Source organism: Leucoraja erinacea, chromosome 11 (genome assembly GCF_028641065.1).
Source record: "Leucoraja erinacea ecotype New England chromosome 11, Leri_hhj_1, whole genome shotgun sequence".
Taxonomy (NCBI): domain Eukaryota; kingdom Metazoa; phylum Chordata; class Chondrichthyes; order Rajiformes; family Rajidae; genus Leucoraja; species Leucoraja erinaceus.
The window spans coordinates 3,147,259-3,174,912 of record NC_073387.1 but is presented as its reverse complement, the minus strand read 5'-3'; the positions used below and the strand labels follow the sequence as shown (position 1 = coordinate 3,174,912).

General features: G+C 41.7%; 1 protein-coding gene across 1 annotated transcript in view; it reads left to right on the top strand.

Annotated features, from left to right (window-relative positions):
• The first annotated feature begins 4,622 nt into the window (after positions 1–4,622).
• The window catches only part of LOC129701416 (fibroblast growth factor 18-like), a 100,945-nt gene continuing 77,913 nt past the window's right edge, over positions 4,623–27,654 (top strand). Inside the window, exons 1-3 of the mRNA XM_055642571.1 lie at positions 4,623–5,070; positions 5,217–5,253; positions 9,716–9,893. Of these exons, the coding sequence (XP_055498546.1) occupies positions 5,039–5,070; positions 5,217–5,253; positions 9,716–9,893 (247 nt within the window). The 5' untranslated portion in view covers positions 4,623–5,038. The remainder of the gene's footprint in view (positions 5,071–5,216; positions 5,254–9,715; positions 9,894–27,654) is intronic.

Here is a 27,654-nt window from a genome sequence, read left to right as displayed (position 1 = left end):
CTATAGATAAATGTAGGTAGCAGAATAGGGAACTCCCTAGGAATTGTATTGGTAGAAGTTGGGAGGTCTATAGGTGACAGTGTAGGTGACAGGGAACTCTGTTGGTAACAGTGTAGGTTGCACTGTAGCCGTTGTATAGGTAAATAGTATAGGTAGGGGTGTGAAGAGCTGCCTTGATAACAGTTAATGCCAGTGCAGGGAGCTCTGCAGGTAATGTATGTGTAATAATAGTGTCTGTAATAAGATAAAATATCTAGGGCATTTTATTACAGAACAAATGACAGATGATGAGGATAATTATAGGCAATGATGTAGCAATGTTACAAAATTTTGAGATTTAAAAAATCAAGTCTGCAATTTATTCCATCAGATAAAGCATAACAATAAGTTTAATTTGACACATAATTCACTTTCATATCTCAAGTAATAAAAAAGTTATGGCCATTTTCATACTCGGAAATTAGCATCTTGTTCCCTATTAATTTTCTATGGACAAGACAAAAAAGCTGTGATCGTGGACAGTCAAAAGCCCATAACCTTCTTAAAAATTAAGAAAACTGAATGAAATTTTCAGTTATCATAGATTGAAGCATTCTGAAACAAATATAAAATAATCTTACTTGGATGACCTGAAATTAAAGCATATAATTAGTTAGTTACCCAATTGTAGCTAATTTCAAACTTCAATTACTGAATCTAAACATCTATCCATTTCTTAATAAATGATTAACATTTTTAAATAGCCCAAGTGTCCAAATAATATTCACAAATAATTTACAATAAAACATGATTTTTAAATCTCATTTACATCAATTTATAGGCCAAATGGAAGGAATTTAGTGTTAATTTTCTGTAAATTAAAGTCAATTTAAATCGGCTTTCTATTGGGTTCCTGTGAACGCGCTGGTTTAAAACGTTCACATTGCACTGGATTTGTGCCCTCGAGTGCCCAGAAAAATACTGCGGGATATAAAGAGCCCAAAATGAACTACTCGCCTAGGAAAACTTTATATACAGGGTTATACACAAGCCCCATTTAATGTAAAAATAAGGTACATACCTTTAATTGTTTGCTTTATAAAACCCTGGGGCTGCGAGAGGTTGCGCAGTGAGAGAGTGATTTTTAAACTACTATAAATATTATACAAGGCCATAAAAAATAATAATACCTTTTGCGACGGGGTCTTTCAGCGATTTTCCGTTAATGATTTACTAGGCTGAACATTTTCGATTGGAACAGCCTAGTAAAAATCGCGTTTTAAACCCGCCCCCTCTAAACAGCGCCAAAATCACACACAAGGGGTGGGGCAGATGCTCAGCCACGATTCAGGTAGGTTTTGTAACATACCTAAATGATGTATGCCGTATGTACAGGCGCATATTCTCTAGCGTAAGTTTGGCGCGTGTGCAGATGTGGTGAAGATGTCGCTATTTAGAATATATTGCGCACCTGTGATCGAACTATGGAAAGACAAGTTTGCAGAGACTAAAGGTGTCATAATTATGACATGAGAACACTGCTAAGGAAACCTAGATGGTGTAGTGCTAGTAACATGTTTGTGGCTGCAGGAGTCAGTACTTTAGAAGCTATCCTAAGAAATCATATGTATAAATGCATTTGCAGGATAAATGACTCTAAAAACGTAATTATTGTGGCCTTGTCAATCATAAGGTTTAGCACGACACGCTACGAATCCCAGTTGTGGAGACACTGGTATCGCTGTCTCGTTGTAGGACACTGATCTTTCTTTTTTATTCTGGATTTTAATTAATGTATTGTGTTTTTGTTTAATATATAATTTATGATGCTTTTATAAGTGATATACTAAGATTTTATATGTATTTTATGATGTTTTTTAATATGCAATGCATTTTTATGTAATGTCAGAAAGATTTTGACAAGGTCCCACATAAGAGATTAGTATACAAACTTAAAGCACACGGTATTGGGGGTTCAGTATTGATGTGGATAGAGAACTGGCTGGCAGACAGGAAGCAAAGAGTAGGAGTAAACGGGTCCTTTTCACAATGGCAGGCAGTGACTAGTAGGGTACCGCAAGGCTCAGTGCTGGGACCCCAGCTATTTACAATATATATTAAAGATTTGGACGAGGGAATTAAATGCACCATCTCCAAGTTTACGGATGACACGAAGCTGGGGGGCAGTGTTAGCTGTGAGGAGGATGCTAGGAGGCTGCAAGGTGACTTGGATAGGCTGGGTGAGTGGGAAAATGCATGGCAGATGCAGTATAATGTGGATAAATGTGAGGTTATCCACTTTGGTGGCAAAAACAGGAAAGTAGACTATTACCTGAATGATGGCCGATTAGGAAAAGGGGAGATGCAACGAGACCTGGGTGTCATGTTACACCAGTCATTGAAAGTAGGCATGCAGGTGCAGCAGGCAGTGAAAAAAGCGAATGGTATGTTTGCATTCATAGCAAAATGATTTGAGTATAGGAGCAGGGAGGTTCTACTGCAGTTGTACAGGGTCTTGGTGAGACCACACCTGGAGTATTGCATACAGTTTTGGTCTCCTAATCTGAGGAAAGACATTCTTGCCATAGAGAGAGTACAGAGAAGGTTCACCAGACTGATTCCTGGGATGTCAGGACTTTCATATGAAGAAAGACTGGATAGACTCGGCTTGTACTCGCTAGAATTTAGAAGATTGAGGGGGGATCTTATAGAAACTTACAAAATTCTTAAAGGGTTGGACAGGCTAGATGCAGGAAGATTGTTCCCGATGTTGGGGAAGTCCAGAAGAAGGGGTCACAGTTTAAGGCTAAGGGGGAAATCTTTTAGGACCGAGATTGAAAAAACATTTTTACACAGAGAGTGGTGAATCTCTGGAATCTCTGCCACAGAAGGTAGTTGAGGCCAGTTCATAGGCTATATTTAAGAGGGAGTTAGATGTGGCTCTTGTGGCTAAAGGGATCAGGGTGTATGGAGAGAAGGCAGGTACAGGATACTGAGTTGGATGATCAGCCATGATCATATTGAATGGCGGTGCAGGCTCGAAGGGCCGAATGGCCTACTCCTTCACCTAATTTCTATGTTTCTATGTCCTTTGTCTGAACCTTGAGTCCAAAATAAAGTTTATTATTATTATTATTAATGATAGGCAGCAGTTTGGGGAGGTCTTTAGGTGATGGTACAGGTATCTGTGCAGGGAAGTCCATAGATAACTGTGGGCAGATGTGCACGGAGGTCTGTAGGTAAGTCTGTAGGTAGCACTGAAAGGAGCTCTGTGCAACTGGAGGTGGCTTATGCAGGCAGCTCTACAAGTGACAATGTTGGTCGAAGTATATGGAGCTCTGTCTGGACCAATGTAGGTAGGAGTGCAGGGAGCTGCATATGTAATGGCTAGGTACCAGTGCAGGCAGCTCTATGGGTAAATGTAGGTTGCAGTGTAGGGGGCTCTCTAGGAACATTGTAGGTAGAAGTCCTGGGAGTTCTGTAGGTAGCAGTGCATGGAACTCTATAGGTAACTGTGTAGGTGGCAAGTGGGGGAGCTGTATGGTAACGGAATTGGGTTATTCCTTCTCTCCAGAGATGCTGCCTGTCCCGCTGAGCTACTCCAGTATTTTTTGTCTACCTTTGTATTGCAACGGTGTAGGTAACAGTGCACGGAGCTGTATATGTGTAGACGTATGTATCAGTACAGGGGGGTCGACAGATAGCGGTGGAACCCGATAGGGAAAGGTGTCGGTCGCCGTGCGTGGAGGTTGGCTGTTACTCCGTTTGTAGTGCGGGTCTCTGGATAGCGAGCTATCTGTCTCTCCGCTGATTTCCCGTACAGGAAGGTGGGTGGGTGTACGGGGCTGGCTGTGGATAGCGAGACTGGCGGGGAGGAGGGATTCAGATAGCAGCGAATCCTTCATCTGCCAGCGTACCTCTCTCTTCCCGCTCAGGACTGTGTTTCTCCTTTACACTCTCCGCCTATTCTTTCTTTCTCTCTTTCTCTCGTTAAGCCTGTGTTTTTCCTCCACTCTCACGTCTGTTGTCTGTCGACTGATTCTCTCCCCTCGTTGCTTCATTCGCCCACCCCCGCGACCAGGCAAACACTAAAGACTCGCACTGCTCAGTGAACAGGGCGAGGGAATGGTCTGATCCCTGTTAAAGTGAGGAAGGCTGGTGGTGGGGAGACGGGAGGTGACGCGGGGGACGCGGGGGACTCCAGAGCCGGGTTTGCCGACTGAATTGAAGGGATTCCCGGGATAGATCAGGATTCAGTACTTGTCCCTTCAGGGAGACGTTTGCCGGTGCGCCCATGAGCTGTGGATTGCAGGGGCTGGCTCGCTGCTGCAGGGGGAAGGCGAGGATGTTTGGCTGAGCAAGCGGCCAACGAGGGCACTGAGCGCCTGTTCGGGAGGGGAAGCAAGCAGGGTCCTGGCTGGCGTGGAGGAGAGCTGTCACTCTGTGTCTCCCCACCTCCTCCTCAGCGTGTGTGTGTGTGAGAGAGGGGGGTGAGAGAGTGGGAGGGAGGGAGAGAGAAAGAGGGAGGGAGCGAGGGAGGGAGAAAGAGACAGGGAGAGGGAGGGAGAGAGGGAGGGAGAAAGAAAGAGAGAGACAGGGAGGGGGAGAGAGGGAAGGAGAGAGGGAGGGGGAAAGCGAGAGAGACGGGGAGAGCGGAGAGAGAGCACTTTCGCTTCGCACTGCAAACCCACACGCCGACTGACTCAGAAGGTAGAGAGACTTTCTGGATAAAGGATTGATGCTCGGATGCTCGGATATTGAGAGCCAGCAAAGGCCGTGAAGGCGGATATTCGCCGCGGTCGGTAGATTGATCGCAGTCGCGTCCGCCGTGCAAGAGATGCACTCGGCAGGGCTGGCTGGTTGAAGGGTGGTTCTCTGAGTGCAAGCCGAGAAGAAGCCGACTGCCCCCCGCCCCCGCGCACACTGGCTCGGTGCAAGAGCAGCCCCCGCCCTGACACACCTCTGGGCATCAGCCCCGACTGAGTCCTGCACCCTGCCCGACTCTGCAGCGCTGCCGAGCCGCCAGCCTCATCACCCACACCATCCACAGGTCGCAGCCATGAATCCGGTCCATTCAACCTTCGTCTGCCTGTAAGCATTTTCGAACTTTATATCGTTTAAGACTAATGGATGTTTTTTAATGCTCATGTTATTCATTTATTTTAATAAAGAGGAAATTAAGCCAGGTTTAACCTGCGGAGAATCCAACTGATCTTTTCCTGCATTTTTCCATTCAGATGTTTACACGTGTGGCTACTACGCTTTGGAATCGAGGTAAGGACTTTATTTAGCAGTTTACACTTTACTGGCATAGTGGAACTGCGATTATTTGACTGGGTTGGAGATATGTGTTTAATAAATTGGAATAAGGCGCTGACGTGGGAATGTTAGTTTCCAAAATTGGACTCCTCGACAGCCGAGTCTACAAAAGTGTTTTAAGCTACAATCTAAATATTTCCATTGTATTTCCATAAAGAGGTTGTCATCTTTACTTGGCTTGAGGTTTTGTGCTATCGTTTGGATTGTCGATTGTAAAGATGGTGCGCCTTACGGAGCGAAATAGACGTCCTAAACACAGAGAGGGGAGGAGGGGGGGGGGGGGGGGGGGGGGGTTGTAACTCGGATTTTCCAGATGTGACCGGTTGCTTCAGTCAGGAGTCGCTTATCGATCAGAAACTCCCTCCTCCACCACTTCACGGCGGCGACCTTTCTTGCTGCCGCCGAGGGAAGTCTGAAGAAGTGCCTCGACCCGAAACGCCACCCATTCCTTCTCTCCGGAGATGCTGCCTGTCCCACTGGGTCACGCCAGCAATTTGTGTCCATCTTCCCTTGAACTGGTGCTAGCGGAAAGAACACTAACATTGCGAAACTAGGAGGTAGATACGACGAGGTGAGGTTCCACAAGACGCGCACATCAGCACCTGCCCCGCTCGACAGGCTCGGCCGAAACAAGGGCATTTTCAGCCACTGTGTAAATGTAGCTCCTTCAAGACGAGAAGGGGGGCGCACACGGGTTGAGAGACTGCGGGCGGGCAGCACACGGGTTGCCTGCAAACATTGCTCGCAGGGCAATCCTCCGCGCTCTCCCCCACAACTCGGACATAAACATAGAACATAGAAATTAGGTGCAGGAGTAGGCCATTCGGCCCTTCGAGCCTGCACCGCCATTCAATATGATCATGGCTGATCATCCAACTCGGTATCCCGTACCTGCCTTCTCTCCATACCCCCTGATCCCCTTAGCCACAAGGGCCACATCTAACTCCCTCTTAAATATAGCCAATGAATTGGCCTCAACTACCCTCTGTGGCAGAGAGTTCCAGAGATTCACCACTCTCTATGTGAAACACCCCAGGGAAGGCGAGAATGTAGAGTGCGCTCCCCGTTCCTCCCCGCCCAGCGGTTCTCTCTCCGCTGCTTCGTGTCCTGGCCCCGCATGCAGGACTCCGAACATGCAGCCGGTAGGGTGACGAACATTTTGTCCGTTTCTCACGAAAACAACCCAATAGCCAGCTGGAGGGTCACCGGTGTGAGGCACTTGCCCTTCACGCTTTGTACATGAAACCAGGAAGAACTTGCAATCTATACTAGTGCACAAAGCAACCGACAAATAGAAACACAGCAGACCAAAATGCTGGAGAAACTCAGCGGGTACAGCAGCATCTATGGAGCGAAGGAAATAGGCAACGTTTCGGGCCGAAACGTTGCCTATCTCCTTCGCTCCATAGATGCTGCTGCACCCGCTGAGTTTCTCCAGCATTTTTGTCTACCTTCAATTTTCCAGCATCTGCAGTTCCTTCTTAAACAAAAACACAGTATCGGGTATAAAATGACATAATAATAAATGACATATAGTGTAAGAAGGAACTGCAGATGCTGGTTTAAACCGAAGGTAGTAATTTGGCGGGCTTGGTAGCGTCTCTGGATAAAAAGGAATAGGTGACGTTTCGGGTCGAGACCCTTCTTCAGGTCTCGACTGTAAAACGCCACCTATTCCTTCTCGCCAGAGATGCTGCCTGACCCGCTGAGTTACTCCAGCTTGTTTGTGTCTACCTTCGGTTTAAACCAGCATCTGCAGTTGCTTCCTACGCCTACTTAAATCTATACTCCCCCGAAAGAGATTGACTTCCTTCTCCAAGACGTATCTGTGTAGGTGCTTAAGAAGGAACTGCAGATGCTGGAAAATCAAAGGTAGACAAAAGTGCTGGAGAAACTCAGCGGGTGCAGCAGCATCTATGGAGCGAAGAAAATAGGCAACGTTTCCGCCCTATTTCCTTCACTCCATAGATGCTGCTGCACCCGCTGAGTTTCTCCAGCACTTTTGTCTACCTTCTATGTAGGTGCTGGTCGGTTTAAATCTCACCGCCACCCCTGGGCTGCTTAAGTAAACCTGCAATTAAAGGTGACAGTGACAGTGAGCAGCAAGTCTGTCAGGTTTCACAGACAGAAATTTGTTGCCCTTTTTTGGGGGGGGGGGTTCCTATAACTTTTGATCTGTACTGCACCAACTCGCAATTGAGATGTATCAAACAGGACTAAAACGATGGCTCCCACTCACATTCTCTGGGGCAATATTAGCATGAACAGTGACTCAAAGAAATTGTACCGAGAAAATCCAATGCTATTTTTTTCAACATTATCGAGTATGATGGTTTCAGAACTTAATCCACAGTCCATCTGCAGTGAAATGCTGCAAAAGTAAATAATTTGATTTAAAATTCATCAGCGTTTGAAACTGATTTAAAAATCTCAGCAGTTCGTTTTAGGACACATTGATGGCTCTTTTGGCTTCCCTTACACCCGACATTTTCAGAGGGAGTCAGTCCCACGAGCAGATTTCATAGACCCTGCCACCAAGAATCTGTCTCCCTTCACCCCAAGAGCTTGGGTTTGGACCGGATTGCTGCAGCCATTGTCACTGGGGCCCGGAGATGGTTCAATGTAACACCAGCTGCAACCGATTAGTAATTGGATGAATGAACAAACCATCAGACCAAAGTTTAGATTGAAATCCAACAATAATTTTAGACAGAGTGAAACAGTGAAGTGCACTGGACACAACAGGGAGTTTGCAATAACACAAATGCAACTTTCTAAGTGTAAAACCAGCAGAGACAACTGCTTGGCATGTGCAATGTTGTCCGCTCATGCCTCAGAGGGTAGTGCCTCACATAGAGTCATAGAGTGATACATAGAAACATAGAAAATAGGTGCAGGAGTAGGCCATTCGGCTCTTCGAGCCTGCACCGCCATTCAATATGATCATGGCTGATCATCCAACTCCGTATCCTGTACCTGCCTTCTCTCCATACCCCCTGATGCGTTTAGCCACAAGGTGCCACATCTAATTCCCTCTTAAATATAGCCAATGAACTGGCCTCAACTACCTTCTGTGGTAGAGAATTCCACAGATTCACCACTCTCTGTGTGAAAAATGTTTTTCTCATCTCGGTCCTAAAAGATTTCCCCCTTATCCTTAAACTGTGACCCCTTGTTCTGGACCTCCCCAACATTGGGAACAATCTTACTGCATCTAGCCTGTCCAACCCCTTAAGAATTTTGTATGTTTCTATAAGATCCGCCCTCAATCTTCAAAATTCTAGCGAGTACAAGCCGAATACAGCGTGGAAACAGGACCTTCGGCCCAACTTGCCCGCACCGGCCAACAATGTCCTAGCTACACTAGTCCCACCTGCCAGTATTTGGTTCATGTCCCTTCAAACCTGTCCTATCCATCTCCTCTCAGTCAGCAGGTCATGAGTCACATCCTGCTTCAGACACAAGGTACCAACTTTTGGAAGGGGCAGAAACCTTGTTTCCTTCTCCCCTGTTAGGTGAAGTGACTGCTTAAAACAGAATGGGAGATCACTCATCAGATGTATTTACATGACCACCACCATGCTGCTCTTTGTGGGATGTTGCTGTGCACATTCACATTCTGTGATGCAGCAGGGAGCACACTCCAGATACACTTCACTAGCTGTCAGGTGCTCTGGGATGTCTGAAATTGCAGTGGCATCAGACCATCTGCTTGATAATGTTAACCGCAGGATGAATATTAGCTCACACTCCAGTTGAACTCTTTGGTCCCATTTGGTTCTTCTGGCAGGAAGAACAATATAGATAGGAATCTGAGGGGTAACTTTTTCACACAAAGGGTGGTGGGTGTATGGAACAAGCTGCCAGAGGAGTTAATTGGGGCATTTAAGAAACAGTTAGACAGGTACATGGATAGGACAGGTTTGGAGGAACCATGGAACAGACGAGGGCAGGTGGGACTTGTGTAGCTGGGACATGTTGGCCGGTGTGGCCAAGTTGGGCCGAAGGGCCCGCTTCCACGCTGCATCACTCTAGGAGTCCATGACTCTGTGGCACATCCCAGCTGAATGGGCAAATGAACCCAGGTTTGAAGTTTCACCCAGGGCCCTTCTCTCTGTGTGCTGCACGCATGGCAGCTCAGACCGAGTGCAGGTGTCTCTGGAATGGAACAAAAGCCACAGGTCTCCGTGCGTGAGGCCAGAATGCCAGCCACTGAGCCACGGCAACAGAAGGAGGAAGCCACAAGGAATGGAACTCCCAGCTGCCTGCTTTCATATCCCAGGTGCAGGACAAGCAACCTTTGTTTCACGATTTGGGGAATGTTTGTTTTAAGAGTTGGGTGGGTTGCGGGGCTGTGCTGGTGCTGGGAAACACGCCGTGTTACATCTCGCCGCTCTTGTGTTGGTGTTGATCACAGGCCTCGTTGGAGGAGGACACGGACTTCTGGCCTCACGTGGAGAACCACACCAGGCTGAGGGACGAGACGAGCCGCAAGTATGTGCGGCTGTACCAGCTGTACAGTCGCACTAGTGGCAAACACCTGCAAGTGCTGGGCAGGAGGATCAGTGCCAAGGGCGAGGATGGGAACAAGTATGGTAAGAACTGGCTGATAGATGCAGCGCATTGCTGGCCGAAGGTGTGAGCTCCTCAGTTATCAACTGAATGTAGGAGGCAAGTGCAGGAGAGGCAGGGGATAAGGTGCACTGTGGCCGTTACTGGATGGCATTCGTCTGATGCTTGACCAATTTCCCACTGAGCTACACTCTCTCTGCAGCTAGAACAGGCAATCCGGTCACTGAGCCCACCTCCACGTACAAGCCTGGTGGACAGCGGGCGGCCAGGCAAAGCGAGCTAGTAAACATGGTAGGCCTGACGTAAGCAGAATCATTGCTCCTCTATCTTCGTTCTTGTGAATAGACGGCGAGAACGTGTGTCCTCGCCGCGTCTCTCACATCCACAAAACAAACCGCAGGCTTCAAAGTCAAACTTTGAAGTTGTTCTGAAGGCAAAAATCTGGCAGCCAGCTGGTTACAGAGAAAGATCCCACTATCATCCAGAGGGAGAAGAGAATAACTAATCTGTTTGGGGGGGAGCGCTAGTTCTGGGATAACGCTGGCCAGGTTTCAGTGAGAATTCACCTGCGTTTCTTCAAGCAACGCTATAAAACCGTTATATCTTTAGTTGAACGGCAGTGGCCAAAATTAATCTCTAGTTCAGCACACAACAGATATCAGTCCCAGGCCCATGTGTATAGGTTGGAAGCCAGTGGATCGGTGAAAAGGCTGGGGTGGACCGGTTACTGGATGGTTGCAGTGGTTAGGGGGGGACACTGGTAGCAGGGTGTGCAAATGGTCTGATTTGTTAACCGTAAGAAGCAGAGTTTTGTTTGTCTATTATGACAAACTTGTAGAGAGATCACTTCTATTTTGTTTTCCTCTCCATCTTTGCTCGTCGAGATGTTTGTTTTGATAGGACAGTTATTTTCAATCGCCGAGATCCCTCCTAAACTCAGTTCTATCCCGTCCCAATATCAATGTTTGGTCACAATCCAGCATTTAGACGGGATTTGGGCTGAAATCTTTCCTGTGTGCAGAGGCAACGTTGAGAGCGGCCACGCACACTGCCACATATCCACCAGAGGGCACCTGCACTCGCCTCAATTCAGAACCTGTTCCCTTTCCTCTCCGCGGGCTTTAATATCGTAGAGAAAGAACACTGATGACTTTCAAAACAAAACCCGAATCACCGGCCGCAGTCGCCGGGCGGAGAGCTTGTGGACCAGATGGCAGTCACACCAAAGCAAAGGTCAACAGAGGAAGAAGGGGGACACAGTCTCGGTGGAGCAATTGCAGGGTCCGGCAAGTGTAGACATCCTCTTCCATCATGTGCTGTTAATTTGATACTCAAAGCAGGACAAAGTAAGGGACTTGCAAAGCTGTCACCTTGCACGCCTCGGGGCCTTGTTCCGGCTTGTTTGAATAATTGACAGCGGTCTTTATGTACAAAGCCGATCAATCAGAGTGATGGATGGTTCGATTGTAGGCGCGGGGAGTCGGTGTATTTTCCTTCTTCAGTCAGGCAGGGCTTTACAGTCCTGAACAAGAGCCACAGGCCTTCTCTATCACTTCGCAATTTGATTTCTGACTCTCAAACTCAGCATTGGATATCTGAAACCACAAAGCAATTGCCTGCCTTTGTTTGACTGTAGACACTAGACAGCATAAAGTGGCTATTGATTACTTTTCATAACATCCTCCCAGGAGACTCGCGTCTCAGTGGGACTCCCAGGTAGATACCTGTGCAGGGGGTTAGCAGAACACACAAGGATATCTCTCCAGCTTTAGTCTGCACAGCAAGCAACAAGCCTCCTCTTCTAAACCACCCGTTTGCCATTTTCTTGGCTTTTCTCTGCTACTCTCCTCTCCAAGCTCCATGTCAATTCTTGTTTGCCGTTCCACTCCCCTGCCTACTAACTCCTGTGACCATCGCCGTGCCCGTGACCTACCAGCAGGAGGCACCAGTGAGCAACCGGGAGAAGTTACTCTGTGGGTATTCACCTCCAGCTGATCCATGGGTGCTCTAGCTTCCTCTCTCCGCCTCACTCAGCACAGTATAACTGTTCCCTCTCAGTACAGACATTGTAACCCAATTTAGCATCCCCATTGCACGCCCATATAACCACACGGAGGGGAATATAAGGCGTCCAAAGTAAAAACCCCGACATCAAATCAAACACAGATCAGGCAGTATCTGTACATTAGAGTCATAGAGTGATACAGTGTGGAAACAGGCTCTTTGGTCAACTTGCCTACACCAGCCAACATGTCCCAGCTACACTAGTCCTATCTGTCTGCATTTGTCCATATCCCTCTAAACCTGTCCTATCCATTTACCTGTCTAGCTGTTTCTTAAATGTTGGGATGGTCCCTGCCACAACTACCTCCTCTGGCAGCTTGTTCCACACACCCACCACCCTTTGTGTGAAAAAGTTACCCCTCAGATTCCTATTAAATCTTTTCACCTTCACCTTAAACCTTAGTCCTCTTCACCTACTCGGGGCAAGAAACTGTGCATTTATTTCTCTCATGAGTTTTTACACACACAGTCTTTCCTACAGACCCTTGCCTCTGTTCTCTCTACCCATCCTTCCTTTTCTCCAAATTGAAGCTTCTCTCATCTCTAACTCTCTCCAGCTCCAGAGGAGGGTCTTTGAACTGAAACACTAACTCTGTTTCTCTCTTCACAGAGGCTGCCTGACCTGCTGAGTGTCTCCAGCATTCTTCGTTTTCATTTGAAGGAATGTTGAGCACATGCGTTGCAATTATTCCCTCTCCAGACATGCTGGCCTTTCTTTTAATCATTCTCTGGGTTGAGGGTTTAATTCCTGTCCCTTTGCTCTGCATGGAATTGAACCCATTCCCTCTTTCCTTCCCTTGGATGTGCAGCATTCCAAACCTTCTCACGGGATGTTGAGCACTAACTCCTTCTACACTTTGTTTCTAACATGTCCATTTTCTCAGTGAGATTTTAACATTCCCACTTTGTAACCAGAGTCTTTTAGTTGCTCCCCTTCCTGGCTGTGGAACGTTGTCATCTCACGCTGTTAATAGGTGAATCGAGGACCAGAGGACATAGGTTTATGGTGAAGGGGAAAGGATTTAATAGGAATCCAAAGGGTGGTGGATGTATGGAACAAGCTGCCAGAGGCTGCGACTATCCCAAATTTTAAGAAACAGTCGGAAAGATACATGGATAGGACAGGTTTGGATGGATATGGACCAAACACGGAGAGATGGGACTAGTGTAACTGGGACATGTTGACAGGTGTGGGAAAGTTCGGCCAAAGGGCCTGTTTCCGCACCGTATCACTGTGACTTTGATGAACCCTCCCTCCAACCTGGTGCCGTGCTATGACCCCTTCTTGTTGCTGTGGGAAGGGACAATATCTTATCACCAGGGCTTTAGTTCAGCTCAGTTCAGCTTATTGTCACGTGTACCGAGGTACAGTGAAAAGCCTTTGTTGCGTGCTATCCAGTCAACGGAAAGACAACCCTCCCCTACCTGAGGCTTTAACTCTCCCAACCTTTCCAGGTGCATACTCGCATGCCTTCCCTATACTTGGATGTAGGATTTAAGCTCTGTGCATAACTTTACTTCCTCCCCATCCTCGACTTCAGGTGCTGGCCTTTCACTCTTTCCCTCCTCTGTGTAAAAGTATTAAACCCCCCCACCTCCAGTTCTCTCACTTTAGTGTAGTTAACAAACTTTTTTCCTCTATTGATATTCTCTTAACATGTATCTATAAAATGTAACTGGCTCGATTGTAATCATGTATTGTCTTTCGCTGACTGGGTAGCACGCAACAAAAGCTTGTCACCGTACCTCGGGACACGTGACAATAAACTAAACTGACCTACAGACCTTTGCCTCAGCTGAGTGTAGGATTTTGACCCCCTTTCACATCCTGGCTGACAAACTTAACCCCCTTTCCCCATTCCTTCCCCTCAACCCCCCTCCCCCACCCCACAGAATGTATCAGAATATCAATAACTACATTTTATCAGAATCTATGAAGCAAGACAGTGACAGCCCCTTTCAGTGTAAATTGTAAAGCACAGTTGTGGCTGATCTATCCCAATCTAATCTATTAACCAGAGCAATAAGCAATATTTGATTATGTAATTTTAATGCAGACTAGTGCGTGAGATATCCAACCGTAAGCTGTGGCTTATTTCCAGTGTAATGTTTATAGCAGACCGCCAAGTGATATATCGTAGTTTTTCTTGGAGTTATGGCGTTAGAGGGTTAAATTATTGTACTAATTCAAAGCCCTAGTTTCATGATTCGAAGGTTTAAGTTCAAATCCCATATGGCAATGGTAGGGAATATAAATTCAGTTACTTAAATAAATACAGAATAAAATAAAGTTAGCATGGTGAAGCTACTGGATTGTTTGAAAAGAAACAGCTGGTTCACTAATATCCTTCGGGGAGGAAATCTGCCCTCCATACCCGATCTGTGTATGACTCTGGAGCCACAGCAATGTGTGGCTGACTGATGAAAGACCTGCAAGACCAACACATGCTGATTTGTCAGTGATGGCTAGATCCCTTTCAAGAACAGAAAGTAGCAGAATCTGTACAAGAAAAAGGCATCATATCTTGTGGGACAATCTATGTATCCGTGCTGAGAGTGAAAGACTGGTATAATCAATAGAATAGATACCTGTGAGACTTCCCCTGCAATGTATATATCAGAACGTCGCTTGCTTTATCCTAGTGTTAATGAAACAGTGCATGGTCTAAATAAGTAGAGTGATGTGTTTCAGTGTAATCTATCTGTGTATCACCTATCACAATCATCAGTTTGCAGTACGCAATAGTTTGGCTGATGAAGTAAGACTGAACAGCTTTGTGCCATATCAATCCAGCACCACAGTTGCACATCATATATCCTAGTACATCTGATTTTGTAAGTTAATGGATATAATGTGTATGTTACTGGAACTATAATGCTATGCCCCTCCATCATCACAGATTTGTGAGTTATTTACAATGCTTAAACCAGCATCACTATTTATGTTACTGTAATTCATAGTGAGATATCTATAAAATGTAATCTATGCTGCAAACTGATGTTCAATACATCGTTGCATAACTAGGTGTGATATATCAACTTATAAAAGAGAGTTAGTGGCACATTCCAGTATAATGTAGGTACATAGCAAATCAGGTTTCCACAATGTATTCTGTAAAACACAGCTGCATATGATAAATGACATACAGTGATGACATATGATAAATAACAGAACTATATCTATACTCTGTAAATGGATTGATTGTAATCATGTATTGCCTTTCTGCTGTCTGGGTAGCACGCAACAAAAGTTTTTCACTGTACCTCGGTACACCTGACAATAAACTAAACTGTACTATGTACAATGTTATAGTGCAGGGTATATAGTGCAGTTGTATGTGAAAATTGCCTGTGTGATTTATATGACAGAACCGTGAGCAGTAGACCCAATGTGGTCAATTTAAATGAGTTATGAGCAATGCATCTCAGTATAACATACTGTACAATTTTGTATGATACATAATGGCGTAACTATTATCACATATTGTATGTTATATGTCCCAGTATAATATATACCACAGAAATGTGGGTGACAAATCAGAGTGCAATGCTTCCCAATGGGGAATGTGCTACCTGCTGTGAGATTTTAATGATGCTCTGGTACTTATGTTGGAAGGTTTACATAAAGTAGAAGTGAATACAAACAATTACCTCATCAGTTATCCCAGCCACTGTATCCCAGCATGTAGCCATGATATCACCAGATGTGTTTTGGGGTGGGAGGGAAGAGACGTTGGGCCAAGCATATTTCACTGAGCGTGATAAAGTATGACTTGGTACACCATGCTTGCGTGCGGTATATCGATGTGTAACCTCTGTAGCTGAGCAATATGGTAGAGTGATCTGTATAATGGAGTTGTGTGTGAACCTTCCCATTTTAGTCATTATTTCAAAGCAAAGTGTGATATTAACACAGTGTGACATATACCATAGTGCTCTCCTCGGTATAACAATTCAATGTATACAAATGGATTGTGTTTGACACCCTCTAGTGTAATGTATCTTTGAAAAGCACATCCTCTGTTAATTGATATAATAGAAGGATCTTTGCAGTACTATGCAAAGCATATACTAGAGCTACAAACGTGTAACATTGGAGTCTATAAAACTACGTATGATATATGTTAGTACAATCTAAGAAGTCTGGCTGTGAGTGATGCATCCCAGATTAATTTGTATTACAGAATTTAGTATGATCCACCTTGGTTTAATCCAGTAAATAGAGCCCTGGGCAATTTATCCCGGCCTGCGTTATTGAAATAACAGAATTGTACGTGAGATCCTGCAGTCCAATGTATTGAACAGATGTGTGTGCAATAATACATCAGTGACCTGTGCAACATAATGTGTGATATGTCATAGTTCAATAAATATAGCAGTATGTGCGGTATATTGTAATTGGTATTTATAGAACTCAACTGTGGTTAATCAATGATACACAACTGCATGTATATCAGCAAGATCTATAAAGACAGGACTTTGAACGATGAGTATCTCCATGCAGTTTCCCATGGAGTTTCAGTAACAAAATGTATATGTGTGTGTTCCATATGACACTGAATGCTACACATCACACTGCAATCAATATCACATGTATTTAATCAATATGAAGTGTGTAGATTGGAGCTAATATAATGCATTGCATGTGATAACCAAACGTATGAACGATATCTCAGCATGTAATCTATAAAAGGGCTTTTGATGAACTCCATTATAATTTACGAGATGCAAACATGTTTGGTTTAAATTGCAAAACAGAGCTACGCTGTATATTGTGGCATAATTCATGGAAATTATATTGTTGAGAATGATCTACATAACAAATCATCAGAGCCACCGTGTATAACTAAACAGCAGGGGAATGTAATCAATATGCCACTGCTGAGAATAATATGTCTTTGTGTAATCTATGCAACAAAGCTCTGTGAAAAATAGCTTAATGAATGTGCAATAAATCACAATGTAATTTATAGTACCATACTCTCTGAGATTAAACCCGTGGAAATCTGTATAATATGACAGTGTTGCAGGTTTCATAAAACTCTGCATGATTTGTCACAGAGTTGTGAGTGTTACAGAAAAATACACGTGAGGGTGTAAACTATGTACATGACTCATGGGTGATATATCCTTGTGCAATAGAACTGTGTGAAACAAAATGGCCTGATGAATATTTGTACGTATGAAATATTGCATTCATGGTATATATTAGAGTTATGTGTGTCATATTACAACATTTCTGAATCCGAACTATAAGTGATGTATCTCATGACAGCTCTCTGGGTAGATCAGTGTAAACAGTGAAAGCACTGTGAATGAGAATTAAATAGCTAATGATCCACAAAGATTCATGAGTCATCCATGTTACAAGGCTAAGTATAATATATGTTCATGTTAATTTCAAATAAATCGGTGTGATTGAAGCTCAGTGTGAATTACAAAATGTTTCACAGTACAACTGTGCATGGAAAAATATAATCACTATAACATGTGTAATGCTATCAATGTAAAAGAACTGCATGTGAAGTTCTTGTATAAGATATGAAAGATGTGCTATGCTCTGGTGTAACCCATATAACTGTGTTGCCGGCCATGCACTCGAGTATGGTCCATGATACAGAACTTTGTGCCGTAATCTTTACACAATATACTGCAATGTCCTTTGTGTTATTTATATAACAGAACAGTGCATAGGTTATTCTGATGCAATTAAATTAATATGGGATATCATTTTTTGGAATAAACAAACTGCACAAACACATACTTTGTGAAATATGAATTCTGTATCATGCTACAATATAAATAACAGGGTATTTGCTGATACAGTCCCTGTATAAAGTGTATATTATAAAGCATTTGTGATTTATCTCTGGCCAATCAATGTATCAAGCCTCTTGACTTGAGTCTCCAGCAGGGCTGGATGTGGCATGTTGCTGTACACTGTGTACAACAAGATTGAATGTGAGATGTTGCAATGAAGCAGAATAAATATCTTCTCAACTTATGTAACACTGCGTTTTGGAATACATTTTGGAATAGATTGTATAACAGAACCCTTAGGATATTTTATATAATAGCATGTTATGATTAATATATTACAGTTTTACACACAAATATACACACACAATGGTTTGTAATGAGGTTCAACCTTCATGAGTTTGGTGTGCAGTACATGCCGGATAAACTGCATTGCCCACTGTGTCCTTGTCCTTCTGCCCTCTAAATGACAGAACTGCATTCAATTTATCTTGTGTAATCTATAAAACAGGCTTGGGTGTTATTTTCACAATGCAATCTATATAAAGGGGCTGTGTATGTGCTTGTTCTTTGTGCAAAGAAAGGTGTGACATGTGCCAGTGAATCTTTTACTTATAGAAGTATATCTCGATGCAGACTGCATTGTTGCAAAACTACATTGTACATATCTCTACAAAGTAGCAGATCTGTGTATGAAATTGCAGTGAATTAATATATGACATCAAGAACGGTATATTCCTGTTTAATCTATGCTTCAGAATTTTCAATCTAAGATCTCAAAATAATCCCATGAACAGCACGCTGATCTTGCCGTGCCAATAAGATTAAACATTGCATCAAAATGGAATCTATATCAAAGTATTTGTCCTATGTCTTGGCAGAGCCTTTCTCATACAAGACCACGTGCTACATCTCGGTGTAATCTTTGTTACAGTAGACTATGTTATTTATTCAGTTAGAGTCAGCACAAATACTTTGGCTCATTTTTATATCATTTTATTTCAGTTAAATCCTGTCACAACCTATATCATAGAAAATGTTAGGCTAGTCTACATACCATAATTGTCCTTTTTAACATATCTTTACAATCTCTGTAATGGAAGAGAAGGTGAAGTACAAATAAAATAGAATAAATATGAGTTAGATTTTTTGTTACAAACTTGACAGCAACGATGATGGTGCGATATTTAATGATGTGAACTATCTATCCTATTATCTACATAATGAAATTATGTGTTGTATTGGATGTTATTTTTCTTATAGAACTGAGAATGTGTTGAAATATGTGCGCTAATCCAAACTTTATCACAATAATGCGTGTTAGATCATAATATATCTTAGTATAACCCATGTAACAGAACAGTGTTATATACCCTGATGTGGTCTGGTATTATTTGTATTGCATCATTTTCTGGGATGTATGCCAGTTCAATTAATGTACGAGAATATTACATGGTGCTTATGTGCATTGCATAATCTACACAATAAAGCTGTGAGTATTGTATTTTGACAAAATCTATACAATAGAACTATTAGATATATATCCAGGACATTCTGAGTAACGGTATAATTTATATAATGTATCCGTATTTGGTGTTTCACAGTGTGGAAGAAATCTAGGTGTATCGTATCCATGGTGATCAAACGATCAAAGCAACTTGTGAAATCTCACAGTGTAATATATTTAATATATACAAGTAATTAAATATTTTGGAATATATCATGAAACGCCTGAAAACAAAATTATGAGTAACATATTACTTTGAAACGTCTGAAATAATTTATACGTGGTATGATCAATTTAATCTATAGAAAATATATCCAATGACATTTTATTTAACAGAGCTCTGATTGATAACTTGTTGAATAAACTGAATATGATGTTAGTGCAATGGAACTCAATATAACCTAAGAACCAGAATGTGCATGTTATATGCTAGGTTAATCTGTATAAAATTCCTAATGTAATCTATTTTGGATATCTGTGATATTTTGCATGCAGTTGAATCTAATTATGAGGAATAATGTGGTGAGCCTTTATAAAGGAACACCATATACTATGTCACAATCTAATATATAGCAGCAATCTGATCCAATCTTTATAATATGACTCAGATTAGACAAATGCAGGTACAATTTGTATATCAAAGGACTGAGTAATGTAATCTACACAAGAGTGTGATATACAGTATATGTTTAATCGACAGAAGCAACAAAGTGATTTTGAAGTGTTGCTGCCATTGGTATAATGTATGAAGCATAGCAACCATAAATGATACATCTGTGTAAACACATATAAAACAGTTATATGTAATACATCTTGGTACAATGCATAGATTAGAGTAGACACATTTTTAAATGTCATCTTTTATATGTAATCTAAATCAGAACATTGCAACTAATGTAACCTGGGGTGTTCTGCATACTGAACTGTCTGCAAGATGTCATAGTGTACTGAATAACAAAATTGTGTATCTTATATGTGCTTTTTATCCATACAATAAATTATGAATGAAATCCAGCACTGTAACATACATGGAGATGGTGCAATATATGCAGACTGATCAACGTAATAGAGCAGCGTATGTGTGTGTGTGTGTGTGTATAGAAAAAGTGGGTGCAATCCAATATAACCAAGCATTGTGTGATACCACACCTGCTATCAACATAATGAAATTATTAGTAATACGCCTCATGTCAATTTTATAATAGGAATGAGTGTTATTTTATCTGTGAAATGAATGTAAAATAACTGTGGGTGATAAATTATGTGCATAATGCCACATAATGTCCCCTGATGATTTACATATTGTACATATATAACTGAATTGTGAATAATATTCCCATTGTGTGCTCGATAACATAATTTACAATACAGATCACTGTAATTTGTATAATAGAGCATCATATGACATTGATTGCTGTTATTTGTATAACAGAGATTTTGATTTTAATTTGTTATAACCTATGATACAGGAAGATCTGTGATATATTCTACATAGCAGGTATGGAAAATATAGCCGCAACCTAAGCTGTCAGGAATATACTCCTTTGTCTGTATAACAGTGTGCAATAAATCCTGGTATAATCATTGTAAAGGAACTGTGAGTGACTTATCCCAGTACAATATAACAAAATGATGAGTGGATTCTACATAACAAAGCTATCTCTGCTGACTGCGAGTAATCTGATTAGGTTGTAGAATTAATAAAATAAATACGTCCTAATGTAATATACAAAGTACTTGACATGCTGTGATCTGTGTAACTTAACTATGTTTACTGTCTCTGACTGCAGCCTCCTATAATAAGTATGATTTACATACCGGCGATGTGGGATAAAACTGTATAGTCTTCATGCAAGGAAAATGCTTGAAGAATTGTGTTGTTGTCTTTTGGGTTAATTGCCAGTGATACATTAAAATATAATAAAGGTAAGAAACTGGGGTAATCTGGTTAAGAAAATAACATGTAGTTCAAGTAACAGAACTAGTTAGTATCTGCGTCTTCTAAAAGTGTGAGAGTTATCATGATAGAACTGTGCTTAAGATCATGCAATGGATCCATATAATGAAGCAGTGTTTTATATTCCAGCAATGTATATGAATGAATGAATGTGAGATTAAGCATAACAAAAATGCTTATGAGAGAGAATTTGATATATACAAAGGAACTGCCCATGAAATAGAAATGTGGAGATATTTTGTCGTACATTTATGCAGATTTTATCAAGTAACAAACAATTTATGTTACAGAATTACTGTGATATATTTCAATGCATTTTATTAAAAGGACATTATATGATATCATGTGTGATCAATATTACAGGAACGGTGCAATATAGCCCAAACAAGAAACACCCTGACATAATCAAGGGATCTTTTGTGTTTTGATTCCACAGTTTTGCTCAAATAGTAAAAAAAAACATGAATAATATATCTTTGTTGAACCTGTCTCACAGAATAGAGTGCTGTGTATCCAAGGGAAATCTCCACAAAATAATTTTCAATGATATATCCCTGGTCAGAGGTTAAATCAGTAATATGTATTATAAGTTATAACATAATCTTAATTCTGAAAAAGTGTGCGATATACTTCAATGTAATCTTTGTAAAGGAATTATATGTAGTGTTTCATGGTATAATCTATAGAACAGGATTTAACGTGAGACTTCACAATGTGTTCTGCGTCACAGTTCTGGGTGGTGTATCATGGCAGAGCTATATAATAGAACTTGATATGTTATATTGAGATTTATGTAAACTGACTGGTATTATATATAACAGTTATCAGTACAACAAGACTAGATGTTAGATATTGCATTGTAATATATATAACTGGACTAGGAATAATATATCATAGTGATCTATATAATATGACAGCATGATACATGTAATGTAGGCACAATGTTTCACAATGCAATCCAAATGACTGTGTCTTGCATTCTGTTATGATCTGTACATGATAGGAGCGATATATTATTGTACGAGCTATGTTTCTGGATGAGGTGTGAGCTATATAACATAACAGGGTGTGAATTGTCACGTATGATCAATATAACAAGACGAGGAGAGATACATCACTGTGAAATATTTATAACTGCAATTTGGAATATTTATTTTTTGGTATTGATGTAACAGAAAGTGTGTTTTTTATATTCCACTGTAATCTATAAAACATGTGCTCGTACAAATACCTCTGCAATCATGGTGCCAGCGCTGTGATGAATATCTTGGTGTAACCGCCAGAGCTATGATATATATCTTGGTTCAACCTATATAATGACTGCATTATTTTTCTTGTGAAATTGACATAGCAGAACTATTCATGATATATCATGCTATGATTCACAGACTAGAACTGGGTGCGATGTTTCTTGATATAATCAGTATAACAGTATATATAACATTCATCACAGATTTTCTTAGAGATTTACCTCCGTGCAATCTATGAAACAAACCTTAAATGTGAAATATTAATGTAATATGTTGAAATATCGTGATTGAAAATCAGAGCAGACACAATAGGATTCTGCCCCTTTGTCTTATGGTCCAATATGTAAAATTGAAATATATAAATAACAGAAATGTTTGTTACAGTTTCTCATAGCATCTGCATAGCGTATGTGATTTGTATACAGAATTTGGACAATATATGACTATTAATTATCTAACAACATGCAACTAATGACTAAGTCCTGGTAACATAACTGTTCTGTGAGTGATACATGCCAAAGTGGTCTTTGTAGAATAAAAACAAAATTCTACAGATGTTGGAAATCTGACATAAATACAGAAAGTGCTCTAAATACTCAGCAGGTCAGGCAGCTACAGTTATGTGGTGTAAATGATCAGATATTTCTTCTATCCACACACATTTTATTCCACAAAGGGAAACGCATGGATTTAAGAGACAACTATTTCTCTTTCACCAGACACCATGTGACCTGCCTATCATTTCCAGCATCATTCATGTACCATTTTTGAGAGGGGTGATTCAATTCGTTTTCAGCACATTCAAAGGAATTGCCTAGTTGTAGAGAGAGAGAAGCCACTGCTGGTTGGAGAGTCTTAGCCCAGGAGCCATAGTCTCCAAGTACATAAAAAGGAACTGCAGGTGCTGGTTTATGCCGAAGATTGACACAAAGTGCTGGAGTAACTCAGCCGGTCAGGCAGCATCTCTGGAGAAAAAGGATGGGTGATGTTTTGGGTTGGAATTCTTCTTCAGTCTGAAATATCACCTACCCTTTTTCTCCAGAGATGCTGCCTGACCCGCTAAGTTACTCCAGCACTTTGTGTCTACAGCCAGAGTCTACAGTTAGTGCTTGGGCTTTCAGGATGAATTTTGGAAATGTTTCCACACTGAAAGAGTTGCAGGTTTTTGAAATCTTCACGCAGCACAACTAATGATTAGTTTGCTTTGAGTCAGCGGTTGAGACATTGCTAACGAAAGATGTTATGGGATATGCTGCAGAGGCAACTATTCAAAGGCACGATCACAAAGGAATCTATATTGTTGCGTTTGTCTCAAATCCAGATTAACCCATAATACAGGATGGTGTGTGAGTTAGCATGCATAATCTATGTAAAATAATCCATGGATATATTCCATGATAATACAAATCATTATCTATGAAGTGTATAGTCAAGTCTAATCTGTGCAATAGAACTGCAATAATCACCCCTCTATAACCCACATAATTGGATTCACTGGAGGTTGCCTTGGAGGGGAGGATGCTCCTCAAACTGCGGAGCATCCTGGACAATACAGCTCATCCCCTCCATGACACACTGGTCAACCTGAGGAGAACCTTCAGCAACAGACTGGTTCCACCAAGATACAGGACAGAACGAAACACAGGAGATCCTTTTTCCCTGTGGCTATCAAACTGTACAACTCCTCCCTCCCCCTTGTGTCGTGGGGTAGACAGACTCCTCCCCCCCCCCCTCCTCCCCCCCCCCCCCCCCCCCCCCCCCCCCCCCCCCCCCCCCCCCCCCCCCCCCCCCCCCCCCCCCCCCCCCCCCCCCCCCCCCCCCCCCCCCCCCCCCCCCCCCCCCCCCCCCCCCCCCCCCCCCCCCCTTTGCACATCCCCAATCCTGGACTTTCCACTCATCACTAATTTCATGTTTCATGTACCTTGTTGTGTTTTATGACTATTGGCAGAACAATTCCCTCCTGGGATAAATAACGTTCTATCGTCTCATATCGTATCATATAACACAATTGCATGTGATCAATTGTGAAGTCCTTTAGATAGCAGGGAAATACTAAATATATGATCTACATCAGGATAAACCATGTTAGCTATATTATCATTGTTATTTTGATATATCTCAATATGATGCATTCAACAGATCATACGTAAGTAGAACTTATACAACTAAAGTATGTGCGATAATGGAACAAAGCTGCATTAATATTTCACAGTGTACTCTATATTACAGATGGTTTTTTTTTTACATAATACAGGATTTGTGTGTAATGTATCTGTGTTCAATCTTTATTGCAAAATTAGATGTGAGATATCCCAGTGTGGTCTAACAAGAATTGTGAGTGATGTGTCTCCATGTAATCCATTAAATAGAAGTGGGTGTGAAATTTGCAATGTTATATGAACAAGAAAAAGATGTGAAATGTGTCAACTTAATCTATTAAACAGAACTGACTGTAACAACTAAGCAGAATGCAGCTTAGTAAAATCTATTGAATGGAACTGTGTTTGAAGCATTTGCTTTAATGTAAAACAGAACTGCGTATTTAATACTTCACAGATTTATCCATGTAACATAATTAAGTTTGAGATATAATAACCTAATTTGAAAAAGAGCTGTGTAGAATATGTGTTTTATTCTTTATAACAGATTGTGAGGACAGAATACTGTTTGGTCTATATTATAGCATGTGCTACACCCAGCTATAATGTCAATTGCTGATCTTTAGAACTGAGTGAGATACTAGAGTGAAAATTAAATATGATACATTGGTCTCACGTCAGAGCAGTGTAAGATGTCACAGCCTGAAATGATGTCAGCCGTGTCAAATATCCTAGTGTACTTTCCATATAATAACTAAAAGTTCATATCTCTATGTTATCTATGTAACAGATAGGCAACAGGCCTGTGAATGGCCTACCTTTAAGTGATCTATAAAACTGAATGTGAAATACCTTGTTTCATGTAAATTGTAGACCTATTAGTGAGAATTGGCATTTAACATTCATAATAGTGATATAACTCAATATGATCTATACAACAATAGGGGTATAAACAGAACTGTATAACAGAATTTAACTGTGTCAGATGGAACTACAGATGCTGGTTTACACTGAAGATAGACACAAAATGCTGGAGTAACTCAACGGGACAGGCAGCATCTCTGAAGAGAAGAAAAGGAATGGGTGATGTTTCGGGTCAAGACTGCCTGAAGAAGGGTTTCCACCTGAAACGTCACCCATTCCTTCTCCTCAGAGATGCTGCCTGTCTCACTGAGTTACTCCAGCATATTATGTTTATCTAGCACAACTGCAAATTATATATCTCACTATGTTATTTAAGAGAGCTGTGTTTGATGTATTCCAGTGCATTCAACAGAACAGAACAACATGTTCTGCATACCAGGCGTGGAATGATGTAAAACAAAACAGATGTTGGAAATCTGAAATAAAGACAGAAAATGCTGGAGACACTCAGTGGGTCAGGCAGCATATGTGGAGAAAAAACAGCGTTAACGTCTCAAGTTATTAACTTGACATCAGAATAGAAGTGAAATGAATGAAAGTTCCAGTGAAAGTTTATTCAATCAAAACATTAACTATGTTTCTGTCTCCACAGGTGCTGCCTGATTTGCTGAGTATTTTTGTTTGTTTTTAACATTTAGTATGATCTAACTCAGTTAAATCTAATATACTTTCTGAAATATACCACAAAGTGATCAGACATGGAGCTTGTAGAGATACACTCCCAGGGAATATAACATTATAAAATATGGTCCAGAATAGGCCCTTCAGCCAACAATGTCTGAACCCGATGCTGTTAATCTCCGCTGCCACAATGCCCAGCATATGTAAATGACTCTTTAGCACCAAAGTCAAGTCAAGTCAAGTCACTTTTATTTCTATAGCACATTTAAAAAACAACTCTCGTTGACCAAAGTGCTTTACATTGGTGGAGGTACTAACGTTATACAACATTGGTTCATAGATAAAGTACATACATAAATACATACATACAGCCCTCCCTCAGAGGACGTCAAGAAAGGCTTGTGAGTAAAGATGAGTTTTAAGTCTCGACTTAAAAGAGTCGATGGAGGGGGCAGTTATGATGGGAAGAGGGATGCTGTTCCACAGTCTAGGAGCTGCAACCGCAAAGGCGCGGTCACCCTTGAGCTTATGCCTAGACCGCGGGATGTTGAGTAACCCCAAGTCAGCCGATCTGTGTCGCATCTACTTCCATCCCCATCCTTGTCAGTGCTTTCCAGACAACATGAATTTCTGTACAAGAATTAAGTCCATTAAAACTAATCTTAATTAACTAGTAACTTCGTTAACAAATTAATGCGAAGTAATCTGGATCACAAATGATCAGTCCTCGACTGCCGGGGAGATTTAAGCCATCTAAAGATCTGTGAAGATTTGAAAACCCCGTTCCTGGAGCCCTGTATTTAGGCCCCAAATAAGGGTGTCACGGTGGGGCAGCAGTAGAGTTGCTGCCTTACAGCGCCAGAGACCCGGGTTCCATCTTGACCCGGGTTCCATCTTGACTATGGGTACTGTCTGTAGGGAGTTTGTACGTTCTCCCTGTGACCACGTGGGTTTTCCCTGAGTGCTCTGGATCCTTCCCACACACCAAAGACGTACAGGTTTGTAGATTAATTGGCTTTGGTAAGTTGTAACAATGTCCCTAGTGTTAGTATACGGGTGATCACGGGCAGGGACTCGGTGGGTTGAACTGGAAAATATTTATTTCAGTCTAATCAATATACATTGCTCTGTGTAATATTTCTAAGCGTGAATTAATAGCCTGGAGCTTGCAGGTTTACTGACAGCAACACTGTCAACATTTACCACCATTACTCTGTAAATCTGATAATAAATACTGGATTAAGCTTGTGTAATGTTAAGAAAGACATTCACCAGTTGGTGTTGGTGTTGCTCTTCTGTAGACGGAGTTTGTAACCTTCATGCATGTACTCAACAAGTGACCATTGATGTGATGCAAATGTTAACGTTTTATGCATTATTCTTCTAAAAAGGCACCAAAAATATTGAACTAGTTGTTTGAGGTGTGACAGAGTTTCATTGCAACGTCAACAATAATTACTGATAAAACATCTCAGATTAGTTAATAGACTTATTGCCTTTGGTAACATTTTAAAACTGAAAATAATAACATTTTGTTAATGATATAAGATTCTACCGGAATCCTGTATTTATTAGCAATTTATTACGCCACATTCTGCAAAATGT